Below are 19,266 nucleotides of genomic sequence, written 5' to 3'. Positions count from 1 at the left end.
TGTACTCATGTCTGTATGTATATTGATGTTTTAACCACACTCTTTCTCTCTTGTTTTTTAATAATTTTTAATTTAGTTAATCAGAATTGGCTGTAAGCGTGTATTTTGGTAAGATCCGGAATATTCATTTACCTGGGAGGTAATGTGTCCGATCCTTTGGGATCGGTAGAACCCTTTTTATATGATGAAATAAGATTTTCATTAATGCTCATCATATCTTACTTGGGTGCCTAGGTGGAGACCTGAAGCTGGGTTATTTTAAGGGAAATGTGGTGTTGACTTCTGAGTAACCACTGATTTAATAAAGAAGCTGTTTTGTGCTGGCTTGGTAAACCTAAGTACTGTAATATCCACCAGTTTGGGGATTGTCTACCCCATTCTTTGCAGTTCACCCTAATGGAGTGACCTCAGCTGACTCCCCTGGGGCCCGGTTACAGTGGCATAGTCTGGTTTGGATACAAATTACCACAGGTTAATTGGGTTTTTGGATCAGAACCACATGGTTGTAAAAATTAATTCTGATATGGAGAGTTTAGGGGTTAAAAATCAGTTACAGTGCGTGACCCAGGATCCTATGAGGATCCTGACAGAAAAAGCCTGGAAGAATTGTGTTCACAGAGGGGGGTTGTCTTTTAAGAAAAAAGCCCCAGAGCAAGAACGGAAAAATCTGCTAATGACTAGTGATCAGGAAGCAGACCCAGCGAAAATGCTTGCCGTAAGAAACCAGCTGCAGTTTGAACATGAACAAAGAATGGCATATATTCAATTGCAGGAACTAGAGACTAAGGCAAAAGTGGACAAACTTAAGCTTCAAGTCGAGAGAATGAAGGAATAGGAACTGTATCATCCTGAAAAGCCAGCTCCTCTCAACAGCAAAGATGGGGATAGAATCTATGCAGTTTATAACAACGTTGGTATGTTGTTTGACTCTAAGCAGTTGTCTGTGTGTAACCAAATATACCCCAACACTGCCACCTTTTATGTAAATGCTTTTATTGTAAGCTCAGGTAAAGGTAACCCCATAACTTGTGTAGAGAATGTAAAAGTCAATGGTAAAAGCTGTTTAGGCAAATTACAGCTTCTAATATCACTCTTGTTAAAGCAGATCTTGTCAAAGAGGAAGATTACTTACCAGATCAGAGTGTGAATATTGTAATCCTCTGAGTTTACTGTAAGCGTGCCTTTAGCCAGAATCCACCTTGAATGAAATGCTATTAAACATGAAATTATAGTGGTTGTAAGAAAGTTATTGCCAAACGATCTTTTGATTGGGGATGATATTAAAGCTTTGTTCAGTCAGGTTGATATCATAAATCAGTCACAGGAAAGAAATTATCCGAAACCTGTGTCTAATAGGGGCAATGATTTACCTATGGAGAGTATCTCCAAATATGTGTCTGAGGAAGATAGCTGTTTGTCTGTGAATGAAGTTTCTGAATGTCTGTCTAATATCTCAAAAGTGAATCTGGAATTAGATAAAGCACAAAAAGTACTCATTGATCAGAGAAATGCTTCTCTAGAGCAAATTAAAGTTGGTGATCAGGTTAAAACCCTAGCTGAGGAAGAAAGGGGTACATTCTTGGTGAGTGTTGGAAAGCTTGTGAAAGTGAGCCTAACCAATGTAAAAGTAATCCTATGATGAGCTGCTGCCTGTGAAAAGCAGCAATGTGTCTGTTGGAAGTGGCAACTTGCCTGTTAAGGAAGCTATCCCACGCTCCAATCAATTGTCCGTGAACAGCCATGTGTGCCGGGACAAGGGAAATAATATCAAAAGCTGTTTGTCTGTTAAATGGGAATGTTTCTCCAGCTCTTCTCTGTCTGTAAAGCAGACAGAAGAAGGCTGTCAGCCTATGATGGTTGAACATTTGTCAGTTGCCTCAGAGCTGATTCTGGATTTAACTGAAGCCCAGGTTGGAAATGTTCCTAAATTTGTGTCTACTAGGGGGAGTGACATTGGAACGAGGGTGCATCCAGTTAATGTCATAAATAGCTCCCAGGAACTAAGCAATTCTGTTGCTTCTATTTTGCCTGTTGCTAGTGTGTTGCTGGGTAAAGAGATGACAATCTTGTCTGATCAGGTTGATATCATAGCCAGGGCACGAGAAAAGCATGAGTGTGATTTGACTGTTACTCACTGACAGTGTGGAAACTTGTAACAAGGAAGAGAATGCTTTTAACCTTTTGACCATGGAGTCTAGCAGCTTGCCTGAAAGGGGGTTATGTAAAAATCCTCCTGATGGGCCAGAGGTGATTCTGGATGTAAGTGAAACTCAGAAGGAGTTTTGTAATTTGTCTGTTTTGCCAATGTCGGTTCTGGACATAAATAAAGCTCAGAAAGAATCAGTTTCAGTTAATGATATTGCAGGAGGGAAGCAATTTCTTAGTGAAGCCTTTGAAGTTTGTAAAAAGTCAATAGCTGTGCCTAGTGTGGGTGACAAGGTATTATTACTTCCATTAACTCTTTATGGGCCATTGTTGATAGTAAACAGTCTCTCTTCTGAGTAAAGCGTGTTGGTGCTTAATGGCCAAAGTATTTCAAGTAAAAATGAATCCACTGAATTTGCTTTGGAAAAATCTAGTGTGGATAGCTTAAAGGAGGCTTTTTAAACTAATATTGGAAATGAACACTCTGTCTCAGGTTCAAGGAAAAGGCTGGATTCCTGGCTTTACACAGCAGAGCAGCCTTGTGAATAGACCCGTGGACACTTTGGATTTGTCATGTGATTTCTTCGTAAGCTATAATGCATCTGATGCCTTGTGGATGCCTTGTGGATGCCTTGTGGATGCAGAAATCTGATGCCTTGTGGATGCAGAGACTGCCGAGACTCATCAAGCCCTCGGATCGCTACCCCTTCCTGCTTCTCCACGTGGGCACCAATGATACTGCCAAGAATGACCTTGAGCGTATCACTGCGGACTATGTGGCTCTAGGAAGAAGAATTAAGGAGTTGGAGGCGCAAGTGGTGTTCTCGTCCATCCTCCCCGTGGAAGGAAAAGGCCTAGGTAGGGAGCGTCGAATCGTGGAAGTCAATGAATGGCTACGCAGGTGGTGTCGGAGAGAAGGCTTTGGTTTCTTTGACCATGGGATGGTGTTCCATGAAGGAGGAGTGCTGGGCAGAGACGGGCTCCATCTTACGAAGAGAGGGAAGAGCATCTTTGCCAGCAGGCTGGCTAACCTAGTGAGGAGAGCTTTAAACTAGGTTCACCGGGGGAAGGAGACCAAAGCCCTGAGGTAAGTGGGAAAGCGGGATACCGGGAGGAAGCACAGGCAGGAATGTCTGTGAGGGGAGGGCTCCTGCCTCATACTGGCAATGAGGGGCGATCAACAGGTTATCTCAAGTGCTTATATACAAATGCACAAAGCCTTGGAAACAAGCAGGGAGAACTGGAGGTCCTGGTGATGTCAAGGAACTATGACGTGATCGGAATAACAGAGACTTGGTGGGATAACTCATATGACTGGAGTACTGTCATGGATGGTTATAAACTGTTCAGGAAGGACAGGCACGGCAGAAAAGGTGGGGGAGTAGCACTGTATGTAAGGGAGCAGTATGACTGCTCAGAGCTCCGGTACGAAACTGCAGAAAAACCTGAGTGTCTCTGGATTAAGTTTAGAAGTGTGTGCAACAAGAGTGATGTAGTGGTGGGAGTCTGCTATAGACCACCGGACCAGGGGGATGAGGTGGATGAGGCTTTCTTCCGGCAGCTCACGGAAGCTACTAGATCGCATGCCCTGATTCTCATGGGTGACTTTAATTTTCCTGATATCTGCTGGGAGAGCAATACAGCGGTGCATAGACAATCCAGGAAGTTTTTGGAAAGCGTAGGGGACAATTTCCTGGCGCAAGTGCTAGAGGAGCCAACTAGGGGGGGTGCTTTTCTTGACCTGCTGCTCACAAACCGGGTAGAATTAGTGGGGGAAGCAAAAGTGGATGGGAATCTGGGAGGCAGTGACCATGAGTTGGTTGAGTTCAGGATCCTGACGCAGGGAACAAAGGTAAGCAGCAGGATACGGACCCTGGACTTCAGGAAAGCAGACTTCGACTCCCTCAGGGAATGGATGGCCAGGATCCCCTGGGGGACTAACTTGAAGGGGAAAGGAGTCCAGGAGAGCTGGCTGTATTTCAAGGAATCCCTGTTGAGGTTACAGGGACAAACCATCCCGATGAGTCGAAAGAATAGTAAATATGGCAGGCGACCAGCTTGGCTTAATGGTGAAATCCTAGCGGATCTTAAACATAAAAAAGAAGCTTACAAGAAGTGGAAGGTTGGACATATGACCAGGGAAGAGTATAAAAATATTGCTCGGGCATGTAGGAATGAAATCAGGAGGGCCAAATCGCACCTGGAGCTGCAGCTAGCCAGAGATGTCAAGAGTAACAAGAAGGGTTTCTTCAGGTATGTTGGCAACAAGAAGAAAGCCAAGGAATGTGTGGGCCCCTTACTGAATGAGGGAGGCAACCTAGTGACAGAGGATGTGGAAAAAGCTAATGTACTCAATGCTTTTTTTGCCTCTGTTTTCACTAACAAGGTCAGCTCCCAGACTGCTGCGCTGGGCATCACAAAATGCGGAAGAGATGGCCAGCCCTCTGTGGAGATAGAGGCGGTTAGGGACTATTTAGAAAAGCTGGACGTGCACAAGTCCATGGGGCCGGACGAGTTGCATCCGAGAGTGCTGAAGGAATTGGCGGCTGTGATTGCAGAGCCACTGGCCATTATCTTTGAAAACTCGTGGCGAACCGGGGAAGTCCCGGATGACTGGAAAAAGGCTAATGTAGTGCCAATCTTTAAAAAAGGGAAGAAGGAAGATCCTGGGAACTACAGGCCAGTCAGCCTCACCTCAGTCCCTGGAAAAATCATGGAGCAGGTCCTCAAAGAATCAATCCTGAAGCACTTGCATGAGAGGAAAGTGATCAGGAACAGCCAGCATGGATTCACCAAGGGAAGGTCATGCCTGACTAATCTAATTGCCTTTTATGATGAGATTACTGGTTCTGTGGATGAAGGGAAAGCAGTGGATGTATTGTTTCTTGACTTTAGCAAAGCTTTTGACACGGTCTCCCATAGTATTCTTGTCAGCAAGTTAAGGAAGTATGGGCTGGATGAATGCACTATAAGGTGGGTAGAAAGCTGGCTAAATTGTCGGGCTCAACGGGTAGTGATCAATGGCTCCATGTCTAGTTGGCAGCCGGTATCAAGTGGAGTGCCCCAAGGGTCGGTCCTGGGGCCGGTTTTATTCAATATCTTCATAAATGATCTGGAGGATGGTGTGGATTGCACTCTCAGCAAATTTGCGGATGATACTAAACTGGGAGGAGTGGTAGATACGCTGGAGGGGAGGGATAGGATACAGAAGGACCTAGACCAATTGGAAGATTGGGCCAAAAGGAATCTGATGAGGTTCAATAAGGATAAGTGCAGGGTCCTGCACTTAGGACGGAAGAACCCAATGCACAGCTACAGACTAGGGACCGAATGGCTAGGCAGCAGTTCTGCGGAAAAGGACCTAGGGGTGACAGTGGACGAGAAGCTGGATATGAGTCACCAGTGTGCCCTTGTTGCCAAGAAGGCCAATGGCATTTTGGGATGTATAAGTAGGGGCATAGCGAGCAGATCGAGGGACGTGATCGTTCCCCTCTATTCGACATTGGTGAGGCCTCCTCTGGAGTACTGTGTCCAGTTTTGGGCCCCACACTACAAGAAGGATGTGGATAAATTGGAGAGAGTCCAGCGAAGGGCAACAAAAATGATTAGGGGACTGGAACACATGAGTTATGAGGAGAGGCTGAGGGAGCTGGGATTGTTTAGCCTGCAGAAGAGAAGAATGAGGGGGGATTTGATAGCTGCTTTCAACTACCTGAAAGGGGGTTCCAAAGAGGATGGCTCTAGACTGTTCTCAATGGTAGCAGATGACAGAACGAGGAGTAATGGTCTCAAGTTGCAGTGGGGGAGGTTTAGATTGGATATTAGGAAAAACTTTTTCACTAAGAGGGTGGTGAAACACTGGAATGCGTTACCTAGGGAGGTGGTAGAATCTCCTTCCTTAGAGGTTTTTAAGGTCAGGCATGACAAAGCCCTGGCTGGGATGATTTAACTGGGAATTGGTCCTGCTTTGAGCAGGGGGTTGGACTAGATGACCTTCTGGGGTCCCTTCCAACCCTGATATTCTATGATTCTATGATTCTATGATAAATCGGTAGTTGAAAAGCAGGAAAACTGTAGTTCAAACATAATGATAGAAAATGGTTCTGTCACTTTAAGGCATGGTGTCCATGCAAGTTACCTGGCTAACAAGGGAAAAAAGAAAGGCAAGTTAACCATTGAAAGGCAATGTGCCCTTACAGACTTGCCTCACTCATCTCTAAAATACCAAAACCCCCCAAAACTGGTTAAATTGGAGCCTATGTTAAGGAAAACCCTAAGATAAAGAAAAAGCTACAAAAGTTCAAAAGGGATATTAAACAAGCTGATCTAAAAAATAATTTATCTAAACAAAAGGCTTGGCATCACAAAAATAATTGTAAATGTACACTTGTGATAGAACTGATGTTATTGCTAATGAGTGGAACTAACTTGTTGCTGATACCAAAAACTGTAAAAATGTACAATATGCATGGTCTTTTGGAAAAACCCTTGAACATGTTAAGAGTGGTACATAATAGAAACCCTTATGATTATGCTGCTTGGTTCAACAAGAACACACTTTGTATTAAAAGGCCTAATAATGCTGAGGTATCACATCTAATGCCTGTACACAATCCTAAAACTTTCCACAACAAAAAAACCGCTACAAGCTTGAACTGCTGTGCTCAGGGAAACTGAGGTACAACACTGCACAGCCTTCATGGCTGAATGCCAGAGTAAGTGCTCTCTGAAGAACTTTAATGGCTATGTTAAGTCAACACATAGACCAAACCCTGGAATCACTAAAGTGTTTCACAAAGTATGGACTAAGCTTTTAACTTGGGCCAAAGCATGCATCAATAATTTGGCATTGCAAGGAATTCAGTATAAACACAGCTCATGTCAATGTTGGAAGGTCTTTAAGTTGTATCCAGGAGCTCTAATTGTGCCTTTCTACACCAATCTCGTGTTGGGGGTGTGACGTTGTCTAATTAAAATATAACCATACAAATCATTATTTATACCACTGTTATATAATTGCAATGAATCTTATACAAAGTGTAACACGTGTCAGATCCTTTGGGATTGGTAGAACCCTTTTTATATGACGAAATAAGATTTTCATTAATCCTCATCATATCTGACTTGGGTGCCTATGTGGAGGCCCAAGGCTGGGTTACTTTAAGGGAACTGTTGTGTTGACTTCTGAGTAACCAGTGAGGTAATACAGAAGCTGTTTTGTGCTGGCTTGGTAAACCTATGTATTGTAATATCCACCAGCTTTGGGGATTGTCTACCCCATGCCTTGCAGTTCACCCTAATGGAGTGACCTCAGCTGGCTTCCCTGGGACCCTGGTTACAGCATCAGTAGAACTGTTTTGTCTTATTAAGACGATTCTGAAATGCATTTTATTTACTTTATATAGTTTTCTTCCCAACTCATAGGATAATGTATTTAAATTTTAAAATTCATCTTAGCAAAGAAGTTTAAGTCGTAGGGGAGGTAGCATTCAGAAAAAGCAATTTGAAAATGACAGTAAAGCACAGAGCTACATTTTTACCTCAGGCACTGATTTGGGCCATGTTATACTCTTCTGCAGAAAAACTGAGGGAGGGGGACAGAGGGTCCAGAAAGCTTCGTGCTGCTCAGCTTGTGGAGTTTCATTCTACTGCTCCCCTAAAAGTGGAAGGGCTTGGGGGCAATGGAAGTGCTCAGACCAAGGGATCCAAGCTGGAGGAGTCCAGGTGTCTGTGGGAAACTCCTCTCCCATCTTTGCAGATCAGGGGGATTTTGCAGGGAAGGCCTGACCTCTGTAATGAGCTATTCCTCTGCCCCTCCCTGAACATGGTTCTTGCTGCTATTGACTGCTTTGTGCTGCTATTGACTGCTTTGCCCAGGAGTTGTGCTTGAGAAGCCATGGGGAAGCCTGAGATAATGAGCAGCATTAACTTGTGTGTGAATAATATATGTTAAGCTGCCTACAGGATCTGGAGGAGAGTAAACATGGAAGCCATTAACCCCCACCCCTCTCTCTTGACTTGCAGAGCCCGAACACCTAGGGGTTGGAGGGCCTTTGACAGGCCTCTGATGCAGCAGGCAATCATGATCTGGAGCTCATATATTCGTAGAATTTAAACACCAGAAGGGACATTTGGATCCATCTAATCTGGTCTCCTACATAACACAGGCCATAGAATTAATAGTCACCATACCTCATTTTCTCATTCCCTCCTCTGCACAGAACCAACCCACCTGGCTCCCCTCTGCCCCTGTCAGCACAGAGGGCCATCCAGCCCTTTTATTCCTAATGTTTACCAAATATATTTTCTTCCATCTGCTAACGTTCTGTGCTTTGTACTGTGGAGTTCAGTTCTGATCCTGGCCAGACCTTGAGGGGAGTATTAGCCCTGGTCTACACTAGGACTTTAGGTCGAATTTAGCAGCGTTAAATTGATGTAAACCTGCACTGGTCCACACAATGAAGCCCTTTATTTCGACTTAAAGGGCTCTTAAAATCGATTTCCTTACTCCACCCCGACAAGTGGATTAGCGCTTAAATCGACGTTGCCGGCTCGAATTTGGGGTACTGTGGACACAATTCGATGGTATTGGCCTCCGGGAGCTATCCCAGAGTGCTCCATTATGACCGCTCTGGACAGCACTCTCAACTCAGATGCACTGGCCAGGTAGACAGGAAAAGAACCGCGAACTTTTGAATCTCATTTCCTGTTTGGCCAGCGTGGCAAGCTGCAGGTGACCATGCAGAGCTCATCAGCACAGGTGACCATGATGGAGTCCCAGAATCGCAAAAGAGCTCCAGCATGGACCGAACGGGAGGTACGGGATCTGATCGCTGTTTGGGGAGAGGAATCCGTGCTATCAGAACTCCGTTCCAGTTTTCGAAATGCCAAAACCTTTGTGAAAATCTCCCAGGGCATGAAGGACAGATGCCATAACAGGGACCCGAAGCAGTGCCGCGTGAAACTGAAGGAGCTGAGGCAAGCCTACCAGAAAACCAGAGAGGTGAACAGCCGCTCTGGGTCAGAGCCCCAAACATGCCGCTTCTATGATGAGCTGCATGCCATTTTAGGGGGTTCAGCCACCACTACCCCAGCCGTGTTGTTTGACTCCTTCAATGGAGATGGAGGCAATACGGAAGCAGGTTTTGGGGACGAAGATGATGATGATGATGAGGAGGTTGTAGATAGCTCACAGCAAGCAAGTGGAGAAACCGGTTTTCCCGACAGCCAGGAACTGTTTCTCACCCTAGACCTGGAGCCAGTACCCCCCGAACCCACCCAAGGCTGCCTCCTGGACCCAGCAGGCGGAGAAGGGACCTCTGGTGAGTGTACCTTTTAAAATACTATACATGGTTTAAAAGCAAGCATGTGAAAGGATTACTTTGCCCTGGCATTTGCGGTTCTCCTAGATGTAGTCCTAAAGCCTTTGCAGAAGGTTTCTGGGGAGGGCAGCCTTATTGCGTCCTTCATGGTAGGACACTTTACCACTCCAGGCCAGTAACACGTACTTGGGAATCATTGTAGAACAAAGCATTGCAGTGTATGTTTGCTGGCATTCAAACAACATCCGTTCTTTATCTCTCTGTGCTATCCTCAGGAGAGTGAGATATAATTCATGGTCACCTGGTTGAAATAGAGTGCTTTTCTTCAGGGGACACTCAGAGGAGCCCATTCCTGCTGGGCTGTTTGCCTGTGGCTAAACAGAAATGTTCCCCGCTGTTAGCCACAGGGAGGGGGAAAGGTTGAGGGGGTAGTCACGCGGTGGGAGGAGGCAAAATGCGACCTTGTAACGAAAGCACATGTGCTATGTATGTAATGTTAACAGCAAGGTTTACCCTGAAAGAGTGTAGCCACTATTTTATAAAATGTGTCTTTTTAAATACCGCTGTCCCTTTTTTTTTCTCCACCAGCTGCATGTGTTTCAATGATCACAGGATCTTCTCCTTCCCAGAGGCTAGTGAAGCTTAGAAAGAAAAAAAAACGCACTCGTGATGAAATGTTCTCCGAGCTCATGCTGTCCTCCCACACTGACAGAGCACAGACGAATGCGTGGAGGCAGATAATGTCAGAGTGCAGGAAAGCACAAAATGACCGGGAGGAGAGGTGGCGGGCTGAAGAGAGTAAGTGGCGGGCTGAAGACAGGGCTGAAGCTCAAATGTGGCGGCAGCATGATGAGAGGAGGCAGGATTCAATGCTGAGGCTGCTGCAGGACCAAACCAGTATGCTCCAGTGTATGGTTGAGCTGCAGCAAAGGCAGCTGGAGCACAGACTGCCACTGCTGCCCCTCTGTAACCGACCGCCCTCCTCCCCAAGTTCCATAGCCTCCACACCCAGATGCCCAAGAACGCGGTGGGGGGGCCTCCGGCCAACCAGCCACTCCACCACAGAGGATTGCCCCAAAAAAAGAAGGCTGTCATTCAATAAATTTTAAAGTTGTAAACTTTTAAAGTGCTGTGCTTAAAGTGCTGTGTGGCATTTTCCTTCCCTCCTCCACCACCCCTCCTGGGCTACCTTGGTAGTCATCCCCCTATTTGTGTGATGAATGAATAAAGAATGTATGAATGTGAAGCAACAATGACTTTATTGCCTCTGCAAGAGATGATTGAAGGGAGGAGGGGCGGGTGGTTAGCTTACAGGGAAGTAGAGTGAACCAAGGGGCGGGGGGTTTCATCAAGGAGAAACAAACAGAACTTTCACACCGTAGCCTGGCCAGTCATGAAACTGGTTTTCAAAGCTTCTCTGATGCGTACCGCGCCCTCCTGTGCTCTTCTAACCGCCCTGGTGTCTGGCTGCGCGTAACCAGCAGCCAGGCGATTTGCCTCAACCTCCCACCCCGCCATAAACGTCTCCCCCTTACTCTCACAGATATTGTGGAGCACACAGCAAGCAGTAATAATAGTAGGAATATTGGTTTCGCTGAGGTCTAAGCGAGTCAGTAAACTGCGCCAGCGCGCCTTTAAACGTCCAAATGCACATTCTACCACCATTCTGCACTTGCTCAGCCTGTAGTTGAACAGCTCCTGACTACTGTCCAGGCTGCCTGTGTACGGCTTCATGAGCCATGGCATTAAGGGGTAGGCTGGGTCCCCAAGGATACATATAGGCATTTCAACATCCCCAACAGTTATTTTCTGGTCTGGGAAGAAAGTCCCTTCCTGCAGCTTTTGAAACAGACCAGAGTTCCTGAAGATGCGAGCATCATGCACCTTTCCCGGCCATCCCACGTTGATGTTGGTGAAACGTCCCTTGTGATCCACCAGAGCTTGCAGCACTATCGAAAAGTACCCCTTGCGGTTTATGTACTCAGCGGCTTGGTGCTCCGGTGCCGAGATAGGGATATGGGTTCCGTCTATGGCCCCACCACAGTTAGGGAATCCCATTGCAGCAAAGCCATCCACTATGACCTGCACATTTCCCAGGGTCACTACCCTTGATATCAGCAGATCTTTGATTGCGTTGGCTACTTGCATCACAGCAGCCCCCACAGTAGATTTGCCCACTCCAAATTGATTCCCAACTGACCGGTAGCTGTCTGGCGTTGCAAGCTTCCACAGGGCTATCGCCACTCGCTTCTCAACTGTGAGGGCTGCTCTCATCTTGGTATTCATGCGCCTCAGGGCAGGGGAAAGCAAGTCACAAAGTTCCATGAAAGTGCCCTTACGCATGCGAAAGTTTCGCAGCCACTGGGAATCGTCCCAGACCCGCAACACTATGCGGTCCCACCAGTCTGTGCTTGTTTCCCGAGCCCAGAATCGGCGTTCCACAGCATGAACCTGCCCCATTCGCACCATGATGCATGCATTGGCAGGGCCCATGCTTTCAGAGAAATCTGTGTCCATGTCCTGATCACTCACATGACCGCGCTGACGTCGCCTCCTCGCCCGGTATCGCTTTGCCAGGTTCTGGTGCTGCATATACTGCTGGATAATGCGTGTGGTGTTTAATGTGCTCCTAATTGCCAAAGTGAGCTGAGCGGCCTCCATGCTTGCCTTGGTATGGCGTTCGCACAGAAAAAAGGCGCGGAACGATTGTCTGCCGTTGCTCTGACGGAGGGAGGGGCGACTGATGACACGGCTTACAGGGTTGGCTTCAGGGAGCTAAAATCAACAAAGGGGGTGTCTTTACATCAAGGAGTATTTCAGGCAGGACTTCACGGAGGGTTCCAATAAGAAATGGTGCACCTAAGTTATCGTTCTTATTGGAACAAGAAGATTAGCCTGGCCTCTGATTGATACATGGCTAGATTTACCTTGCTGCACCTTCTCTGTGAGTGACTGCAGTGTGACCTAGAAGAATGAGTCCCCTAGACAGGGGAGGGGGGGAAGCAAATGAGTACAAAACAAATCTGGTCTATTTCTTGTTTTGATCCACTCCATCTATCTTTTACATCTTTGGCTGGCAGCAGACGTTGCAGAAGGACTGCATGCCATCCACATCTCATGGCTGCTCGGCAGAAGATGGTACAGTACGACTGCTAGCAATCCTCATCTCCTGCCTGCCTGGCAGAAGATGGTACAGTACGACTGCTAGCAGTCCGTATCGCCTGCCCGCTCACCATAAGACGGTTCAATAGGACTGACTGCAGGACTAAAGAGAATGACCTGGTCAAGTCACTCCAAATTTAGTCCCTGCACCCATGTCTGCCCAGGCGCTCCCAGCCGACGTGGCCAGGAGCACCTCGGACATGACGATGACGGCTACCAGTCGTACTGTACCGTCTGCTACCACAAGGCAAGGGGTTGCTGCTACTGTGTAGCAAAGCCGTACCGCGTCTGCCAGCACCCAGGAGACATAGGGTGACAGTTACCTGAGCGGGCTCCATGCTTGCTGTGGTATGGCGTCTGCACAGGTAACTCAGGAAAAAAGGCGCGAAACGATTGTCTGCCCTTGCTTTCACGGAGGGAGGGAGGGAGGGAACGGGGGCCTGACGATATGTACCCAGAACCACCCGCGACAATGTTTTAGCCCCATCAGGCATTGGGATCTCAACCCAGAATTCCAATGGGCAGCGGAGACTGCGGGAACTGTGGGATAGCTACCCACAGTGCAACGCTCCGGAAGTCGACTCTAGCCTCGGTACTGTGGAAGCACTCCGCCGAGTTAATGCACTTAATGCACTTAGAGCATTTTCTGTGGGGACACACACACTCGAATATATAAAACCGATTTCTAAAAAACCGACTTCTATAAATTCGACCTTATTCCGTAGTGTAGACATACCCTTAGAGAGCAGGCCGCTTTTGAAGGGCAGCTGGGAACCAGTCAGAAAGAGCAGAAGCGGCTCTTCAGCCATGTCACAAAAACAACATATGAAATCTTCCCATCTGAGCTTGCAGAAAGAGACGAGCCTGGGCTTCGTTGCTGTGGTTCAACGTTTCTTTTTCTTCTGGTCAATAGGTTGTTGTCACATAGTTTACACAAGCTAAAACACTTTTAAAAAGAAGTCTCTCTGCCCATTCCAACAATTTCCATTGCCTATGCTGAATACGTGGCTCAAACTTGTGCTTTCCATGAGTCAGGAAAGAGGGTGGAAATAGGGTTGCCAATGTTCTAATCGCACAAAACGGAACATGCTTCCCCTGCCCCTGCCCTGCCCCTTCTCCATGGCCCCACCCCCCTCACTTTATCCTCCCCTTCTTCTGTTGCTTGCCCTCCCCCATCGTCATTCACTCGCTCATTTTTACCGGGCTGGGGCAGGAGGTTGGGATGCAGGAGGGGGTGAGGGCTCCGGCTGTGGGTGTGGGCTTCAGGGTGGGGCCAGAAATGGAGGGATTCAGGGTGTGGGAGGGGGCTCTGGGTTGGGGCAGAGGGTTGGGGGCGGGCTCTGGGGTGGGGCTGGGGATGAGGGATTTGGGGTGCAGGAGGAGGCTACAGGCTTGGGGTGGAGCTGAGGGAACAGGGGATAGACTGGAGAATAGCACCGTCACTAGGAAAAGGCAGGTCTATGTGATTGGGGACTCTTTACTGAGAAGAATAGATAGGCCTGTAACCAGAGCTGATCCAGAAAATAGGAGGGTGTGCTGTCTTCCAGGTGCTAAGATACGGGATGTAGACCTGAGGTTGAAAAGGATTCTAAAGGGAGCGGGAAAGAATCCCTTAATTATCCTTCATGTGGGAACAAATGATACGGCTAGATTCTCGCTGGAAAGTATTAAGGGAGACTATGCTAGGCTGGGGAGGACGCTTAAGGAAATTGAGGCTCAGGTGATCTTTAGTGGGATTCTGCCTGTTCCTAGAGAAGGGCAACAAAGGTGTGACAAGATTATGACTGTCAATAGATGGCTTAGGCAGTGGTGCTATAAGGAGGGCTTTGGGATGTATGGCCATTGGGAGGCATTCATGGATAGAGGACAGTTCTCTCGGGATGGACTTCATCTGAGTAGGGAAGGAAATAGACTTCTAGGATGGAGGCTGGCACAACTGATTAAGAGAGTTTAAACTAGGAATTTGGGGGAGATGGTTGGGAGATGTCCAGGTAATCTCCACGCCAGAATTTAGCATAGAGTGGAAAGAAAATGAAGTAAGAGTGGATACAGCTGTAGGTAGGAGGAAGGGCAGTGTAGATACAAGTCTAATAGGTTATACTGGTAGTAAAATAACCGTGCCTAATAGGGTACAGAATGTGAGTGAGGCCAAACAGCAAAAATTAAGATGTTTGTACACTAATGCAAGGAGCCTAGGTAACAAAATGGAGGAACTAGAGTTACTGGTGCAGGAAGTGAAACCAGATATTATAGGTATAACAGAGACCTGGTGGAATAGTAGTCATGACTGGGCTACAGGTATTGAAGGGTATGTGCTGTTTAGGAAAGACCGAAATAAAGGTAAAGGTGGTGGAGTAGCACTGTATATCAATGATGAGATAGAATGTAAAGAAATAAGAAGCGATGAAATGGATATGACTGAGTCTGTCTGGGCAACAATTAAATTGGGGAAGAAAACTATTAGAGCCTCCCCTGGGACAGTGCTTGGGGTGTGCTATAGACCGCCGGGATCTAATTTGGATATGGATAGAGCCCTTTTTAATGTTTTTAATAAAGTAAATACTAATGGAAACTGTGTGATCATGGGAGACTTTAACTTCCCAGATATAGACTGGAGGACGAGTGCTAGTAATAATAATAGGGCTCAGATTTTCCTAGATGCGATAGCTGATGGATTCCTTCAGCAAGTAGTTGCTGAACCGACTAGAGGGGATGCCATTTTAGATTTGGTCTTGGTGAGTAATGAGGACCTCATAGAGGAAATGGTTGTAGGGGATAATCTTGGCTCAAGTGATCATGAGCTAATTCAGTTCAAACTGAATGGAAGGATTAACAAAAATAAATCTGCAACTAGGGTTTTTGATTTCAAAAGGGCTGACTTTCAAAAATTAAGGAAATTAGTTAGGGAAGTGGATTGGACTGAAGAATTTATGGGTTTAAAGGTAGAGGAGGCCTGGGATTATTTTAAATTAAAGCTGCAGAAGCTATCGGAAGCCTGCATCCCAAGAAAGGGGAAAAAATTCATAGGCAGGAGTTGTAGACCAAGCTGGATGAGCAAGCATCTTAGAGAGATAATTAAGAAAAAGCAGAAAGCATATAGGGAGTGGAAGAAGGGAGGGATCAGTAAGGAAAGCTACCTTATTGAGGTCAGAATATGTAGGGATAAAGTGAGACAGGCTAAAAGTCAAGTAGAGTTGGACCTTGCAAAGGGAATTAAAACCAATAGTAAAAGGTTCTATAGTCATATAAATAGGAAGAAAACAAAGAAAGAAGAAGTGGGACCGCTAAAAACTGAGGATGGAGTGGAGGTCAAGGATAATCTAGGCATGGCCCAATATCTAAACAAATACTTTGCCTCAGTCTTTAATAAGACTAAAGAGGATCTTAGGGATAATGGTAGCATGATAAATGGGAATGAGGATATGGAGGTAGACATCACCATATCTGAGGTAGAAGCGAAACTCAAACAGCTTAATGGGACTAAATCGGGGGGCCCAGATAATCTTCATCCAAGAATATTAAAAGAATTGGCACAAGAAATTGCAAGCCCATTAGCAAGAATTTTTAATGAATCTGTAAACTCAGGGGTTGTACCGTATGATTGGAGAATTGCTAACATAGTTCCTATTTTTAAGAAAGGGGAAAAAAGTGATCCAAGTAATTATAGGCCTGTTAGTTTGACATCTGTAGTATGCAAGGTCTTGGAAAAAATTTTGAAGGAGAAGGTAGTTAAGGACATTGAAGTCAATGGTAAATGGGACATAATACAACATGGTTTTACAAAAGGTAGATCGTGCCAAACCAACCTGATCTCCTTCTTTGAGAGAGTAACAGATTTTTTAGATAAAGGAAACGCAGTGGATCTAATTTACTTAGATTTTAGTAAGGCGTTTGATACTGTGCCACATGGGGAATTATTAGTTAAATTGGATAAGATGGGCATCAATAGGAAAATTGAAAGGTGGATAGGGAATTGGTTAAAGGGGAGACTACAACGGGTCCTACTGAAAGGTGAACTGTCAAGTTGGAGGGAGGTTACCAGTGGAGTTCCTCAAGGATCAGTTTTGGGACCAATCTTATTTAATCTTTTTATTACTGACCTGGGCACAAAAAGTGGGAGTGTGCTAATAAAGTTTGCAGATGATACAAAGCTGGGAGGTATTGCTAATTTAGAGAAGGACAGGGATACCCTACAGGAGGATCTGGATGACCTTGTAAACTGGAGTAATAGTAATAGGCTGAAATTGAATAGTGAGAAGTGTAAGGTCATGCATTTAGGGATTAATAACAAGAATTTTAGTTATAAGCTAGGGACGCATCAACTAGAAGTAACGGAGGAGGAAAAGGACCTTGGAGTATTGGTTGATCATAGGATGACTATGAGCTGCCAATGTGATATGGCTGTGAAAAAAGCTAATGTCGTCTTGGGATGCATCAGGAGAGGTATTTCCAGTAGGGATAAGGAGGTTTTAGTACCGTTATATAAGGCACTGGTGAGACCTCACCTGGAATACTGTGTGCAGTTCTGGTCTCCCATGTTTAAGAAGGATGAATTCAAACTGGAACAGGTACAGAGAAGGGCTACTAGGATGATCCGAGGAATGGAAAACTTGTCTTATGAAAGGAGACTCAGGGAGCTTGGGCTTGTTTAGCCTAACTAAAAGAAGGTTGAGGGGAGATATGATTGCTCTCTATAAATATATCAGAGGGATAAATACCAGAGAAGGAGAGGAATTATTTAAACTCAGTACCAATGTGGACACAAGAACAAATGGATATAAACTGGCCACTAGGAAATTTAGATTAGAAATTAGACGAAGGTTTCTAACCATCAGAGGAATGAAGTTTTGGAATAACCTTCCGAGGGAAGTAGTGGGGGCAAAAGATCTATCTTGCTTTAAGATTAAACTCGATAAGTTTATGGAGGAGATGGTATGATGGGATAACATGGTTTTGGTAATTAAATATTCATGGTAAATAGGCCCAATGGCCTGTGATGGGTTTTTAGATGGGGTAAGATCCAAGTTACCCGGGAAAGAATTTTCTGTAGTATCTGGCTGATGAATCTTGCCCATATGCTCAGGGTTTAGCTGATCGCCATATTTGGGGTCGGGAAGGAATTTTCCTCCAGGGCAGATTGGAAGGCCCTGGAGGTTTTTCGCCTTCCTCTGTAGCATGGGGCACGGGTCACTTGCTGGAGGATTCTCTGCTCCTTGAGGTCTTCAAACTACAATTTGAGGACTTCAATAGCACAGATATAGGTGTGAGGTCTTTTTTAGGAGTGGTGGGTGAAATTCTGTGGCCTGCATTGTGCAGGAGGTCAGACTAGATGATCATAATGGTCCCTTCTGGCCTAAATATCTATGAATCTATGAATCTGAGGGGTTCAGAGTGTGGGAGGGGCCTCTGGGATGAGGCAAGGAGTTGAGGTGTAGGAAGCGGTACAGGCTCTGGGCTGGGGGTGCAGGTTCCTGGTTGGGGCCAGAAATGAGGGTTTCAGAGTGTAGGAGGGGGCTCAGGGCTGGGGTAGGAGTTTGAGATGCAGGGTGAGGGTTCAGGCTCCGGAAGGGAGTTTGGGCGAGGGAGGGGGCTCAGGGCTGGGGCAGGAGGGTGGGGTGCGGGAGGAGGTGCGGGGTATGGGCTCTGGGTGGTGCTTACCTCAGGGGCCTCCCTGGAAGCGGCAACATGTCCCTTGGCTCCTAGGCATAGGGGCAGCTCTGTGTGGCTCTGTGTGGAATGTACTGCCTCTGCGTGCAGGTGCCGCCCCCGCAGCTTCCATTGGCTGCAGTTCCTGGCCAATTGGAGCTGTGGAGTTAGGGGTGGGGCAGCGTGCGGAGCCCCCTGGCCACCACTGTGCCTTGGAGCCAGAGAGACATGTCACCACTTCCGGGAGCTGCGTGGAACCATGTAGGGAGGCTGCCAGCCCCGCCAACCGGACTTTTAAGGGATCGCTCAGCGTTGCTGACCGGAGCTGCCGGGGTCCCTTTTCAACCGGTCGTTCCACCTGGCAACCCTAGGTGGAAAGGAGATGGGAATTGAACATTGAATTGGGATGAGCATACTTGTGGCATTTGCTCATGGATTCAGTAATGTCAGTTTGTGTTACTGTTGGTCTTATCTCTATCGGTGTATTCCATTTCTAAATTCATTATTGTTTTATTAATTGATGACCGTTTTAACCAAAGGCCACCAAGTAACATCTGAATATTTAACAGCCATATGGTTGAGATTTTCAAAGCCAAACGAGGGATTTAGGGACACAACTCCCATTTTTCTTAATTTTTAAGCCCCTATTCATCTTTGAACATCTTAACCCTAGCTCAAGGTAGGTTTTGATTCGTACAGCAACAAAAGCTCATTGAGTACGCATACATCAGCACCAGTTCATTTTGGCTTAATAGGGGGTTGGACTAGATGACCTTCTGGGGTCCCTTCCAACCCTGATATTCTATGATTCTATGATTCTATGATCATGTTCCCATTCAAGTCAGTAGCCTAACTCTCATCCACTCCAGGATCAAACACTTTATTTCCTATAGTGAGTGAGGAAAATATGAAGATAAAATACTGTTCATAGTATTTAAAATGTAAACTTGACAACAGGAATGGGAATAGGAATATTTGCTGAGTCGGCACT

The 19,266-nt window shown here is 46.2% G+C and overlaps 1 protein-coding gene across 1 annotated transcript in view; it reads left to right on the top strand.

Annotated features, from left to right (window-relative positions):
* Positions 1–1,372: 1,372 nt before the first annotated feature.
* The window catches only part of LOC311516775 (collagen alpha-4(VI) chain-like), a gene marked incomplete at its 5' end in the record, with an annotated part of 111,336 nt that continues 93,442 nt past the window's right edge, over positions 1,373–19,266 (top strand). Inside the window, 2 exon segments of the mRNA XM_084621113.1 lie at positions 1,373–1,582; positions 1,827–2,049. Of these exon segments, the coding sequence (XP_084477239.1) occupies positions 1,373–1,582; positions 1,827–2,049 (433 nt within the window).

This window comes from Lepidochelys olivacea, assembly GCF_965140295.1.
Source record: "Lepidochelys olivacea isolate rLepOli2 genome assembly, chromosome: 2".
Taxonomy (NCBI): Eukaryota; Metazoa; Chordata; order Testudines; family Cheloniidae; genus Lepidochelys; species Lepidochelys olivacea.
This window is presented reverse-complemented; position numbering and strand designations above follow the sequence as displayed.